This window comes from Colias eurytheme, chromosome 8, assembly GCF_061535395.1.
Source record: "Colias eurytheme isolate Ceu_HAF_F1 chromosome 8, ilColEury1 Martin Lab GWU primary, whole genome shotgun sequence".
Taxonomy (NCBI): Eukaryota; Metazoa; Arthropoda; class Insecta; order Lepidoptera; family Pieridae; genus Colias; species Colias eurytheme.
Genome location: NC_142987.1, coordinates 2,373,798 through 2,388,823, shown reverse-complemented (window position 1 = coordinate 2,388,823; position 15,026 = coordinate 2,373,798). Strand labels below are relative to the sequence as shown.

At 34.6% G+C, this 15,026-nt stretch overlaps 1 protein-coding gene across 2 annotated transcripts in view; it reads left to right on the top strand.

The window, feature by feature from the left end:
* The first annotated feature begins 3,599 nt into the window (after positions 1-3,599).
* LOC149906319 (poly(A)-specific ribonuclease PARN-like) overlaps positions 3,600-15,026 on the top strand; it is a 44,125-nt gene continuing 32,698 nt past the window's right edge. For both annotated transcript variants that reach the window (XM_090104346.1, XM_090104345.1), the window contains exons 1-8: positions 3,600-3,756; positions 3,840-4,190; positions 4,919-5,051; positions 7,136-7,291; positions 7,810-7,942; positions 8,334-8,455; positions 8,797-8,915; positions 9,313-9,552. In XM_090104346.1, coding sequence (XP_089960472.1) covers positions 3,738-3,756; positions 3,840-4,190; positions 4,919-5,051; positions 7,136-7,291; positions 7,810-7,942; positions 8,334-8,455; positions 8,797-8,915; positions 9,313-9,552 — 1,273 coding nt within the window. In that variant the 5' untranslated portion in view covers positions 3,600-3,737. The remainder of the gene's footprint in view (positions 3,757-3,839; positions 4,191-4,918; positions 5,052-7,135; positions 7,292-7,809; positions 7,943-8,333; positions 8,456-8,796; positions 8,916-9,312; positions 9,553-15,026) is intronic.

The following is a 15,026-nucleotide window of genomic DNA, read 5'->3' as shown; positions in this document are numbered from 1 at the left end:
CTCCTGTAAAAAAATCCTCACAATCAATAAATCAATAAAAAACATCCGTAAAATCAAAGGATTTCCACGTTGAGCATAAGATTAATAATATAAAAATATTTATCAGTATTGTTGTATTGTTGAGGTTACAGCATAGAGTAATATAATATATATGGTTACAGTGAACGCAGTCAATAAAAATTTAAGCGTCTTATGTGAGGTCAATCCCCGACGTACGTCGCACTATGTGTTTTTAGACCCGAAAAAGTTTCATTCTTGTTTTATTGGAAATATCTAAGGAGCTTCTCTTTTTAAATGCACGAGTAGAACACCCAGAGTTTTATTTCAAAAACACGATTTTTAAAAAAATATTTAAAATATTGGAATTTTCGCGGCCGACTGAGCTAAATAAATTCGTATAAAAAAAATTGATACACTAGATAATATATTATGTTGCTAATATATGTAGTGATTACAGGCGCAAATTATCCCTTTTTGAAATTTTCGATATTGTCGATAGAGGCGAAAGTATTGTAATTTTTACTGATTTTCGTTTTTATTTTTTTATATTATATGCAGGCGTTAGTAGAAGCTCTGTTTAGTACCAAAAGAAGCCTTGAACTGAGGGCTACACGTGACAAAAATACCACATTCTAACCACGAAGTCATTACGAGATATAGATTTTCAAAGTTTTCAATGTCAGGGTTGACCCTAGTAAAGAAAAAGTCAAAGTTTTTTTTAACAATTATATATATCATCTATCTATTACCAAGTTTTTGTTTATGTTTTAAGTCGTTAGTTATAGTCAACATTTTAATATTATTCAATATATTATTATAGGTATCCATATGATATGTAACTAATAAATTAACTCAATAAAAAAAATCTTAGATTTTTAAGAAAATTCAATAATATCAAATTAATACAAATAAATCTCCTTTTTCGTCAATATTTTGAGCATTGATCATAGTAATCTCATTAAAAGTCAAACGGAAATAACGGTAAAAACATTGACAACCCTATCTTTGAATTCTTTGAAAATCTATATCTCGTAATAACTTCGTGATTAGAATGTGGTATTTTTGTCACATGTAGCCCTCAGTTCAAGGCTTCTTTTGGTACTAAACAGAGCTTCTACTAACGCCTGCATATAATATAAAAAAATAAAAACGAAAATCAGTAAAAATTACAATACTTTCGCCTCTATCGACAATACCGAAAATTTCAAAAAGGGATAATTTGCGCCTGTAATCACTACATATATTAGCAACATAATAAATTATCTAGTGTATCTATTTTTTTATACGAATTTATTTATCTCAGTCAGCCGCGAAAATTCCAATTTTTTTTTAATATTTTATTAAAAATCGTTGAATAATATTAAAATATCGACTATAACTAACGACTTAAACCATAAACAAAAACTTGGTTATAGATAGACGATTTATATAATTGTTAAAAAAACAGCTTCGACCTGAAAATCAGTAAAAATTACAATACTTTCGCCTCTATCGACAATATCGAAAATTTCAAAAAGGGATAATTTGCGCCTGTAATCACTACATATATTAGCAACATAATATATTATCTAGTGTATCTATTTTTTTTATACGAATTTATTTAGCTCAGTCGGCCGCGAAAATTCCAATATTTTAAATATTTTTTTAAAAATCGTGTTTTTGAAATAAAACTCTGGGTGTTCTACTCGTGCATTTAAAAAGAGAAGCTCCTTAGATATTTCCAATAAAACAAGAATGAAACTTTTTCGGGTCTAAAAACACATAGTGCGTCGGCTCAAGGCCGCGGTGCTGGATGTGTCCTACTGACGATCGTGCGCGCATCAAGCATGGTTAGGGTTGCCAACTTTTATTTGAAGAAATAGAGTATATCTGATTTTAAAGGAGGTAAATAAAGAGTAAATAAATATTTTTAAAAATGTATTTTTTTGTACTTTTTGCAGTACCTAAGAATTTTTCATTATTTTAAATGAATTATATGAATCCAAACATTCCAAATCTAAATTTATATATTTCAAGAGCACATTTTTAATTAATTTTTAATGAAGCTCGGTTTCTCTCTTCCCGCCACTTCACATTCATGACCGAAAAGACTCTTTCAGTAAATGCTGAAGTGGCGGGAACAGAGAGTATATATAGCTAATCATTTTTTTTAAACAAACAAATTCGTCAAGACATTTTTTTTAAATAAATTGCCATTTTTCTGCAGTGGACTTTTGCATAAAATCTGTGTTATTCAACAATTCGCCTTGGAGTTCTTTTAAAATAATAACTTCGGAATATAAACTGTCCATGTGTACAAGGTTGATCCAAAAGTAATGATAATTGGGATTTCCTGTGTACATAAAAATATAAAATAACCGCTTCTTGCTTGCTCATGTACTCACTAAGTTATCACAAAAAAATCATATCAATAGGCCACGTTTCCAAGTACAGTGCAACCTCGGTATAACAAATCTGAAGGGAACAAATAAATATTCGTTATATCAAGGAATTCGTTGAACTGAGGTTCGTTATGTTGAGGTTAGGTTGGTCTAAAATTCGTTATAAAGAGGTATTTTATGTTTCTGATCCATTTCAACTTGAATCTTTAACAATAGTGACGAGCAGCAGTGTTCACATTACTTTCCAATTTAAATTAATACAAAAATGATCGTTTTACGAACAAAAGCATGTCGAAACCTGTCGCGACATGAATCACATACTATGAGATTAAGAGTCATTACATTGGTTGGAACTTTATATAAAGGTTTTGGGTTGACGAAATTCGTTAATTAGAGGTACATATTTATACTTTTCTTGATAGTTAAAAATTCGTTTTAAAGAGGATGTTCGCAAAAAATGTTCGTAATGTAAAGGGATATTTTATATTGAATCTAATGGCTGGTTCACACTTTGATTAGTGCGAGTGCAGGTGATGAGTAGTACTACGTGTGGACAGCGACTGTTTAGTGCGAGTGTTTAGTAGGCTGTGTAGTAAAGTGAATAGAAGCGTGTTCTATTTTTTTGCGAGTGGACTGCGAGTAGCCACGTCCCGCGCGCCCTCCCTTCCCCCTCACTCGCAGCGTGCCTGCACTCGCACTAATCACCTTCACTCGCAGTCAATTGGACACTACTCGCACTACACACCTGCACTCGCACTAATCACCTGCACTCGCAGTCAATTGGACACTACTCGCACTACACACCTGCACTCGCACTAATCACCTGCACTCACACTAATCAAAGTGTGAACCAGCCATTATGGACAATTCAAGGGGATTACGAAAAATTTGTTAAATCGAGGAAATCGTTATATTGAGGTACGTTATATTAAGGTTGCACTGTATTTACATTAATTTCTGTTGGCAACACTAATCTGCTGTACGTCCGCGCTATTCACTGTCCATCTGCACGACGTTCGCGGTGGTGGGGGTGCTTGCTGGATGAAAAGTTGGTCGTGCACATCCAGCAAGATAATAATAATAATTATTGACGTACGTCAACGCTATTCACTGTCGTTTTGCGTCGTGCATCGTGTATGACCTTGGCGGGACGTACGTCAAGATGGACCGTAAATAAGACGCTTTAGGGGTGAATCCAAAAATGATGGCAACATTCAACATTGACTGTTGTCACCGCTTGCGCTCAGCAATGTTTTGTGTAGATTCTGTTTTTCTATTAATATTTACATTTAATAATTAATTCACTAAGAATATTGAGTGTACATATATATAAAATTATTTTCTATACTATAGAAAATGGAAGTGACCCGGAAGAGTGAGTACTTAACCATTTTTTCCACACCTCAACACGTTTTCGTACAATATGAATACGATCCTTTTATTTTATTTTTTTTACAGATTTTAAAGAGTCTCTGCCTATGGTGGCAGCCTCTATAGAGAAAGCAGACTTTCTGGTAATAGATGCGGAATTCACAGGGTTGATAAACGGCCGCGATGTATCGGTATTTGATTTGCCGCAAGAGTACTACTTGACTCTACTGAACGGTTCTACGGAATTTCTTCTCATTCAGTATGGACTATGCGCTTTCTATTGGGATGATAAAGAAGAACATTACATGAACGATGCTTACAACTTCTATTTATTCCCGCGAAGTCGCCCTGGGCCTGAGAAAATGTTTCTCTGCCAAAGCTCCAGTTTGGATTTCCTTGCATCGCAAGGATTTGATTTTAACAAGCTGATCAGAGAAGGTAAATCTAAAAATCCAGCTTTACAGCTGTTATTCCTAAACCATACCCTTCATAAACTTACGGCAAATGTACCATATGGTGGACTACAATCTATATTCCAAACAATTTATCTTATGATGGTCAATAGTGGGTGAATAAAGCTAAACTCAAACATTTATATTTTATTTATATTTTACATTTTAGTTACATACATTTATATTTTAGTTACATATTATGTTAATTTATTGACATTATTTTAAAAGAGCAACTATGGAGTTTCTTGCCGATTCTTCTCCATAGATACTGCTTTCCGAATCGGTGGTAAATGTTAAAAATACTATGTAATGACGATTCGAAAGTGCTACTAAATAGTAGTCTAATTGAATAAATGAATGTTTGAGTTTTGAGTTTGAGTTTGAGTATTCAATTACACTTCTTATAGAAGCACTTTTGAATCGTCATAAAATATTTTATGACCAATTGGAAAGCAGTATCTATGGAGAAGAACCGGCAAGAAACTCCTGCTCTCTCAAAATCATGTCCACATTACATTTAAATGTTACAAAATATGTAACTACATAAAATATAATAATGATGCCAATGAACTGTCCTGTGGTTGTTACGCGTCAGCTTTCTATGGATTTCCATCTTACATATATTACATATATTACATTATTATATAAGATTTAAATTTAGCATTATTCAACTCAAAAACAACTAACATTACATTTCTTTTATGCCATTTTTAGGTATATCATACATGACGGAACCAACAGAGACAAGACTTAGGGAAGTCTTAATAGAGCGGCAGAAGTCATATTCCAATGAAAAGGGAACTATAATAATTCCTGAGGAACATAAATCTCAAATTGAAGATATATGGTGAGTTATAATCTATAATAAGACGTGTGGCACTCGGAGACTGCCACAGTAAAGCTATTGCATAGCTATGCAATAAGCGGTGATCCGCTTTGCCGGTCAGAGTGGGGTCGTTAGGTTGTTTTCGTTACGGAATTTCTGGATTTGATCTCCACGCTCAAAGCCCACGATAGAAGCTATGCAATAGCTTAATAAAGTAGTAAACTAATAATAAATGTTTTGCTGTCAATATCTATAGCAAAAATTATTATCATAAAAGCAAAAGCGATTGTTAACTATTTAGTTTTTTTAATAAATACAGTAGAACCTCGATAAGTTAAAGTCCAAGGGAAACACAAAATATTTTAAGTTATAGAGGTTTTAAGTTATCAAGGTTCTATCCATTTTCACTGCTTCTATATCTTTTAATTTATCAGTGTAGGTGAGGAATGTTAGTTTTCTTTTTGGACTCATTTAAAGCCATTTTATCACACAGTACGTAAAGTGATATTTCCAGGACAACAATCAAAAACTTATGATGCAAGTAAGTCGTTGTCATAAAGCTAACCGCCGCAAAGCTTTGAAGAATTTCGATAAAGCAAACAATAGGTAATGTATTGTTTACGTTAACAATACATAGTAAACACGTGCAAGCAATAAATACCGAAACCTTTTGTTTTGACACTCTTTCAAAATGACTCATTGACAAACAATTTTATGTTATAGAGGTTGTGGAAACATTTCTTTAAGTTACTGAGGGCCAATACAGAGATTATTTATTTAAGTTATAGAGGTTGCGTATTTTAAGTTAAAGAGGTTTTGGGCTCTGATGGGAAGGGAACATATTATTTTTGAAGTTACAGAGGTTTTTATGTTACAGAGGTTTTTATGTTACCGAGGTTTAAGTTATCGAGGTTCAACTGTATTATGTATATTTATGTACCCAGTGTCACTTGTACGACTAAGAGCGTATACGCACTATGCGGGTAGCCGCATTGCGGGTAGCCGTCTTGCTGACCGCAAGCACAATTATGTACGTAATATTCATTTCTATGCGCACTGCGATGCGGCTACCGCAGACCGCACAGTGCGCATAGAAATGAATATTACGTACATAATTGTGCTTGCGGTCAGCCGGACGGCTACCCGCAGGCCGCAATGCGGCTACCCGCATAGTGCGTATACGCTCTAAGACAAATCAATTGGAACCACTAACATAAAATTCAATCAATGTACATACATATCTACACTAAAAATACATAATCTTCCTCCTGTTGCAATTGGGTAAAAAACAAATATGTAAAATAAAATTTTCTTTGTGATTCTAAATCAATGTGCTTAATATTTAATGAAGACACAATAAAATATATCAACATGATTCTGTGTGTTGAATATTATCTGTTATAGTTGAAACAATTTTTATTTGATAATGACTGCGAGATAGTGTAATTAAGGGTAATTATTTAGTCTGCTTATATCCTGTTATTTTACAAGATTAGGATTTGTGCAGGATATACTGCTTATCAACTTGCATGTGATAAAAATAACACGCAGAGCTGTTTTTTTCATGTAGACAGCAACAAGTGTCATTAACTTGTTGATTACTAATGTTTATTGTGAAACTATCATTGTTTAAATTTTTCTAACATTCAATTAGATTAGAGATTACTTCTACAAATGAATCAAGAAAAAGATTTAGATAATAAGGTTTATTTCTTAAGAACTGCATATTTTCATGTGTTAATTCAGCTCTTTAGTTTAAAAAACTGCAAGTTGCACTGGCATACTGAGGATTCTGTGCAAACATGTTTTTTACATGTTGTTAGTAAAAACTAAAAAATGTATGCTTTTCGCAATTTTTACTATGAGATGATACTTCATAAAAAAAATCATATTTTGTGTTCACCCTGTAGTTTTGATTCCTTGCAACCATTGCGAATGTAGAAAAATTTCACCAAAATGGCTGTATCTTTTTGATTGAGTTGGCTAGTAACTTTAGTTTAGTTCTTGAGATAAACTTGATCAAACAAACTTTTCCGCTTATAGTTAGCTATAGAGTATAGTACTCAGTAGTGATTATTGCATTGCATTTTTCATTCAATTCACAGCAAGAAGGTCCAGGACTTTCTTAACAGCGATAAAACTGAGGAGATGGAAATCGATCGCTGCAACGCTTTCATGCGGCGGCTGCTCTTTCAGGAGTTGGGGGCGAGATTCAAGGAGGAAGTGTTTGTGGAAACCAAAGTTCTGGAGAATAAGGATAGGTTCGTTATTTTGTTCTGGAGGAATTAATGATTTTGGATAGCATGATTTAACCCTTATATTTTATTGCTTGCACATCCAAAAAACAAAATAGCATTACGAAAGGTCCTTACTGAAAAGGGAATTTATAGAAAAGGGGCTTATAATCTAATTAAACCTTTTTACTTATAATATAATTCCTAGTATGAAAATAACTGTTTAATAACTTTCAATATGTGGGATAACAATGGAAAGTGATGAAAACTCCAGTATGGGTATAGTTTTCTTATGTTCTTTTGTAGTATATTGTTTTTTTTATGATTTAGATATTTAACACAATTTTAACAGTAGTTACTCACTAAACTAAAGAATGACCGAGTGGAAGTTTTCTTATGCTCTTTCATAGTATATTTGTTTATTTTTCTTGTAATTTAGATATTCAACTTAATGTTAACAGTAGTTACTCACTAAAGGCAGATTTAAATGTACAAATATTAATTAAATTTTATGTGCTTAAATTCTCTTAGCGATTTGTATGTAGGGTGTTAAAAGTGACGCGTCTCTCGTCGGCGGACGACAGGAGGAGTCGTGATGTAGAGAAGAAAGAAAAAGAGTGGGAGGAGTTCGAGGATGCTGTCGGCTTCTCTAAAGTAGCAAGGATGATCAGTCAGTCGGTAAGGTTTTTGTTTTTACTACATTGTAGGACATTTGTTAATTTTTTTTGAACTGTTATAGCAACGTTTCGGTCGGATTGGTTAAGATTTATTTTTGGATAAAATTAAATATTTTTTACAAATAAAAAATGTGTCAGACATATGCTATTGGCCTTCACTTTTTATTTATGAAAGAACAAACATTTATTTGACGAGACAGTGTGAAGGCGATTAAGGAAACAAAAAAAAAATTATGAACTATACAAATACAATATGCCTGTTATTAATAATAATTAATAATGAACCATATTTATAATTGCAAGCATTTTTATAATGATAGTTGAGGGTTTATTGTTGGAATATGATGATATCCCCATATTTTGATGTAATATATGAAATGAAATTGTCCCAGGGAAAGCTTGTGATTGGCCATAACATGCTGTTAGACTTGTTGCACACGTTGAACCATTTCTTCCAACCATTGCCGTCGGACTACACTTCTTTCAAGGAGTTTGCTCACTGCATGTTTCCCAGGTAAATATACATTAAAAAAAAAAACTTATATGAGGTATTTCAAGTGCAGTGCTTTACTTAAATTAGGGTATAATCTGAACTAATTTTTGTTACTTTTATGGCTAACTAAAATAATATACGGGCAATTCTCCTAATGGCTAACTATTAATGAGGACAGATTTTGTGCGATTTAAACCAAACAAAAAATTCTTACGCATTTATTTTTGAAATATTTATAAATTTTATGTAAAATATACTTAATAATTTATTTGAAAGTCTATTTATACTATTAAATAAAATGTGGGGGGTATTTTTAAAATAATAATGATTTTTCAGCTTTCAAAATTATTTTGTGTTTCCAGGCTATTAGACACAAAGTACATGTCGAGCCTCCCACCATTCAAGGACAAAGTGAACTCCAGTGTGCTCCAGCATCTGTTGGCCACATTATCTGAACCACCGTTTGCACTGCCTAAAATTAGTAAGTTTAATATTATCTACTTTTGTAATTTTATAAAAAATTCAGTCCACTGCCAGGGCAAATTTCTTATTGTCTTGTAACAAAAATAAAATTATCTAGTACACTATTTACTGGGTTTAAATTTCTATGAAAATTTGGCTTGCAAATTACATTTTTTTAAAGTTAATTTAATTATTATGAATGCAATTTTTGCGTTTCATTAAATTTATTTATGAAACTACGCAATTGATTGATCTTGCTGATTGTTAATTTATTATTCAGTTTCTCCTAATTTATAATCGCAGTTGGCTCCTCATTATCATACATTGATGATTTCATAAATATGTATAGAACATACATTGTTTATATAATTTTATTAACAAATGTAAAAAGAAGATGATCTGAATTAAATCCGCAGCATCGCTCGAGGGCCGCGGCTACGAGCACCTCGCGGACAAGCAGCACGAGGCGGGCTACGACGCGTACATCACCGGCGCGTGCTTCCTGGCGATGCACGCGCACCTGGCGCGCATGCGCGGCGAGCGACGTTGCCGCATCGCGCCCGACGCCGCGCTGCTCAAGCCGTTCCTCAACAAGCTGTTCCTCGCCAAGACGGCGCACCAGGAGTCGCCGTACATCAACCTGACGGGCGCCGACCGTGAGTGTGTGCTGTGTGCTCTGTTAGCGGGCGACGTTGCCGCACCGCGCTCGCACCGTGATGCGCTGACCGTGGTGATGTTCTGCTAGCGGGCGACATTGCTGCGTCGCACTCGCGTTGCGCTGTGATGCGCTGCTCGTGGTGATATTCTGCTAGCAGGCAACGTTGCCGCATCGCGCCTGACACCATGCTGCTCTTTAAACATATACGGTTTTAGTGACGACCGCATAAAAGTTGCCCGTCCCGGCTGATCGTAGCCATCTATTATTTGCTTTAATCTCAAATCACGTGGAAATCTAAATTCAGCACAAAGCTCAAACACACAAGTGAAAATTTCACAAAAAGAGAACATTTCACAAAAAGCTCAAATCACATGGAAAGCTCAAATTACACTAAGTGAAAATTTCACAAAAAGTTCCAATCACATGGAAAATTCAAATCACACAGTGAAAATTTCACAAAAAGCTCAAATCACATGGAAAGCTCAAATTACACCAAGTGAAAATTTCACAAAAAGCTCAAATTACATGGAAAGCTCAAATCACACAGTGAAAATTTCACAAAAAGCTCCAATCGCATAGAAAGCTCAAATCACATGGAAAGCTCAAATTACACAAAAAGCTTAAATCACATGAAAAGCTCAAATTACACAAAAAGCTCAAATTACACAAAAAGCTCAAATCACATGGAAAGCTCAAATTTCACAAAAAGCTCAGATCACATGGAAAGCTCAAATTACACAAAAAGCTCAAATCACATGGAAAGCTCAAATTACACAAAAAGCTCAAATCACATGAAAAGCTCAACTTACACAAAAAGTTCAAATCACATGGAAAGCTCAAATTTCACAAAAAGCTCAGATCACATGGAAAGCTCAAATTACACAAAAAGCTCAAATCACATGGAAAGCTCAAATTACACAAAGCTCATATCACATGGAAAGCTCAAATTACACAAAAAGCTCAAATCACATGGAAAGCTCAAATTACACAAAAAGCTCAAATCACATGGAAAGCTCAAATTACACAAAAAGCTCAAATCACATGGAAAGCTCAAATTACACAAAAAGCTCAAATCACATGGAAAGCTCAAATTACACAAAAAGCTCAAATCACATGGAAAGCTCAAATTACACAAAAACCTCAAATCATATAGAAAGCTCAAATCACATGGAAAGCTCAAAAAACACAAAAAGCTCAAATCACATGAAAAGCTCAAATTACACAAAAAGCTCAAATCACATGGAAAGCTCAAATTTCACAAAAAGCTCAGATCACATGGAAAGCTCAAATTACACAAAAAGCTCAAATCACATGGAAAGCTCAAATTATACAAAAAGCTCAAATCACATGGAAAGCTCAAATTCCACAAAAAGCTCAAATCACATGGAAAGCTCAAATTACACAAATAGCTCAAATCACATGGAAAGCTCAAATTACACAAAAAGCTCAAATTACATGGAAAGCTCAAATTACACAAAGTGAAACTTTCACGAAAAGCTCCAAGCTAAATTCATTTTTTTAATAATTATTCCTATCAACCAACCCAGCTATCCTCAGTAATCGTTTCTGTTACAATTAAACATAACATTAAACACTTGACCGTAATTTGAAGCTTACTTCATTGAGAAGGCACCTAGCTTTTTCCGCCTATTCTTCCCTCTCTTTCCGTTGTATGTATGCTATCTCTCTCGCACACCTCTCCACCAGGTGGCGGGGCGCACGATAATGTCGGGCGCTGGATGTTTTTCATTGGCGTCTAGCTTCCGCCGCGAGAAGGTTGTCTACAAGACTACAACCTTGGTGCTATTAAGTATTAAGTATTGCTTAAAGCAAGTGCTAAAAGTGTTAAAAAGTATATCCCGTCGGATCGGTACAGTGAGTTATTTTTACATCTATTCTAATAATATTTTACTTAAAAATGAGTAAAAATCTTTAAAGTCAACGGTATAATCGTTGGACTTTATTTAAAATGCTGAGGTTTTTTAATGAATCCTTCAGCAATAGTTTATTTTTCAATATGCTTAAATACTTAATAGCATGAATAAAGATATTTAAAATTAACGATACAACCGTTACATTTTACTTGAAATAGTAACTTTTCTTTTGAAATATTTCATTATGCAATATGTACTAATTAATATTTGAATTTTTAATACTGTGAGTAAAGCTATTTTAACGGTGTTACCGTTCGGCTTTACTCGAATCGTTAATATTACTTTTGTGATTATTTGATATTACTAGATATATCAAATACCCTCTCTTGTATATAGATATTTTTAATATTTTATTTCATTTTTAATAATGTGTTTTTATTACAAGGGTACAAGTGAATTTTTCGTGGAAAAATTACAATTAATACTTAGTATGGATATGAGCCAACTCAAAGCTTTACAGGCATACAATCCATTGCTACGACTTTATTACATTGTCGTTATCGCTAGGGACGGTTCGGAATTCCTATCATAGTTTATTACTAAAAATTATCGAACGAGATGAGTCAGCTCCAAGAAGTCACGACATGTCAGAACACGTTGTGATATTATTTTATAAATCGTACGGGAGTTACCGCTCAACTGAATAATGATGGAATTCGCTCATGTATAGTAGATACGTACCATGAATGTTCCACACATTCAAAACTATCCGTAGTCTATACGTGTCCTTTTATGAGTATTATTCTGATCCGTTTTTAATGTGAAAATAGACATATTACACACGGCTAATTTGATTGAAAATTACGTTTCCTATGTTCAAATGATGCAACTTTTTTGTTAAAACGAGTAAGTACCAAAAATTTTACAATTAAATTCTTTGGTTTACTGAACTTGTGCTGAAAGGGTTATCGTATAATAATTATCGAGATATCTTAATATAAATTAGATTTAGATACACTTATTTCAAAGGATTTACAATTCACTTCTAACGTTTTAGAATAATATTATAAACTTGTACACCTTGACAAAAAGTAAAAAATTGCGGGTGAGTGGAGATTATTTTGTGCAATTAAATATAACGTCCTACGACGGTATGGTTGCGTTCGTAAGGAATGTTAACGGATATAAAGCAACTAAATGTTACATCGATTGCATGAACAAAAATAAATATGAATCGAAGTTCATTTTAAAATTTAGTGAATTGATTTGAATTATGAATTTCTTAAATGTCGCTAACATTGGAAAATAAGTTAAAGGACCTTGTTAATTGCTATATTATTTAAATGATTATTTACTGCTATTTTTATATTAGCACTAAGGTGTATTCTTGCTCGAAGCAGAATACATAAATGTGGCCACTACTCCTCGCAGGGGTTAGCCAGGTCAAATTCACCCTCGCAGGGTGCCTCTTAAGCATTTTTTGGCAGGCCCTACTTATTTCTAGTTACAAACATCCCTCGCGCAGCTGTCGCTCGCAGGGAAATGGTGCAAATATATATCGGCCCTCGCGGGGCTTTGATTACAATCGTTCCTCACGGAAAAGATGGTGCGAATATATATCAGCCCTCGCGGGGCTTTGATTACAACCGTCCCTCATGGAGAAATGGTGCAAATATATATCAGTCCTCGCGGGGCTTTGATTACAACAGTACCTCACGGAGACATGGTGCAAATATATATCAGCCTTCGCGGGGCTTTGATAACAACCGTCCCCACGGGGAAATGGTGCAAATATATATCAGCCCTCGCGGGGCTTTAATGGCGATTGGTGCAAATGTACAAAGGATTGATCATTAAAATGATCATAGATATTTGCTTTTGTCAACGAGGACCCACGAAAGAAGTTTTGGATATGACCGTATCGGATCTTCACTCTTCTAAGGTAGGTAGAAAAAGGTTTTGAAATCTACTTCACAGTGGGCAGTATAGTAAATGACCTAATAAATACAATAAAGGTTAGATACGTCAAATAATGGGCGCATGAAATTGATACTTCGTATCCTAAAAGTTTACGCTTCAGGAATCAGGAAACCACCATTGGTTTACCAATTATGGAAATTGGAATTGAACAAATTGTATTTACCAATGCAAAGCCTAATCACAACAAAGAAGGAAGGCGAGTCGGATCAAATATCATCTCGCAGATGATTTGTGGCGGTGGTTTCGAGGATTGTCACCAAGCCTTGTGTCAACGGTATGTTTGGTATCGTAATTAAATGGCACTAGCCGACCAATTTTCATATACAAACATCGGAAGAGATTTTTTAATCGCAAAGCGATTGAATGTAACAAATGACGATTGATTACGTATAGTTGACCTCTCATAGGCCTATTTTAGTTGCCCGGTCTTGTAGGCAATTTATTTGACTCGTTTTTCAACCCATTTGACCTCATTATTGCACCCATGAGATTTTTCTTCGGGGCTCAAACAATAAATCGCTGAGGGATTAGGATAATCGTTTGTTAGACAAGTTTTTTGTCATCCCACCAGGATTATTATATTGTACTAGATTTCCGCCCGCGGCTTCGCCCGCGTTTTCAAAGGAAAACCCGCATAGTTCCCGTTCCCGTGGGATTTCCGGGATAAAACCTATCCTATGTGTTAATCCAAGTTACCCTCTATATGTGTGCTAAATTTCATTGTAATCGGTTCAGTAGTTTTTACGTGAAAGAGTAACAAACATCCATACATCCATACATCCATACATCCATACATCCATACATCCATACAAACTTTCGCCTTTATAATAGTATTAAGATAATAAAGTTATATACAACTATTAACGTAAAACGTTTAAGTACTCAAGGAATGCTGAGAATACTGACTGTTGAGTTACATAGGATAGAGGATAAATAACGGAAAGTCAATCTTTCCAAACAAAAGCCTCTTATTATTAGATATTACTTGGAACCCCTACCCTTAACGAGAAAGCTCTGCCAAATGACTTCTCATTTCTTTGCTTTGAGGGGGGGGGGGGGGGCAATAAATGAAATGTACAGGCTATACGGCTTTTAAAATATAAGTCTGGTAAGCGAACTAAACTTTGCTGGTTTAGTTCTTGCTATATCGCTATCCGTGCCTGCATCTCGTGTTTACGGGTGAATTAAGTTTATCAATAGTCATAAATGCAATGCTATTCAGAGGATATACTGCATTTAAAACATGACAAAGTCTGGTAAGCGAACTAAACTTTGCTAGTTTAGTTCTTGCTATATCGCTGTCCGTGGCTGCCTCGCGTGTTTACGGATGAATAAAGTAATGTCCTGTCTTCGCATCCACAGCCTGTCCTATACTGTCATAATCTTAACACAGATTCATTCGACATAGCTCCCCACGAGCTCAGTTCTTCATTTTTGCACTCGCACAACTGTGGACAACACAAGAGCAATGCCTCCATTGGTAGCAGTTACAATCAAGGGATAACTAACCTTAGGCTAGCCATATTAAGGATGTTGGAACAACCGACTATATTCAGGGCAATTTTCTTTGTTCAGTGTAACGTTTAGACTGTCGTAGCATTCCTACGGAACAAAGATG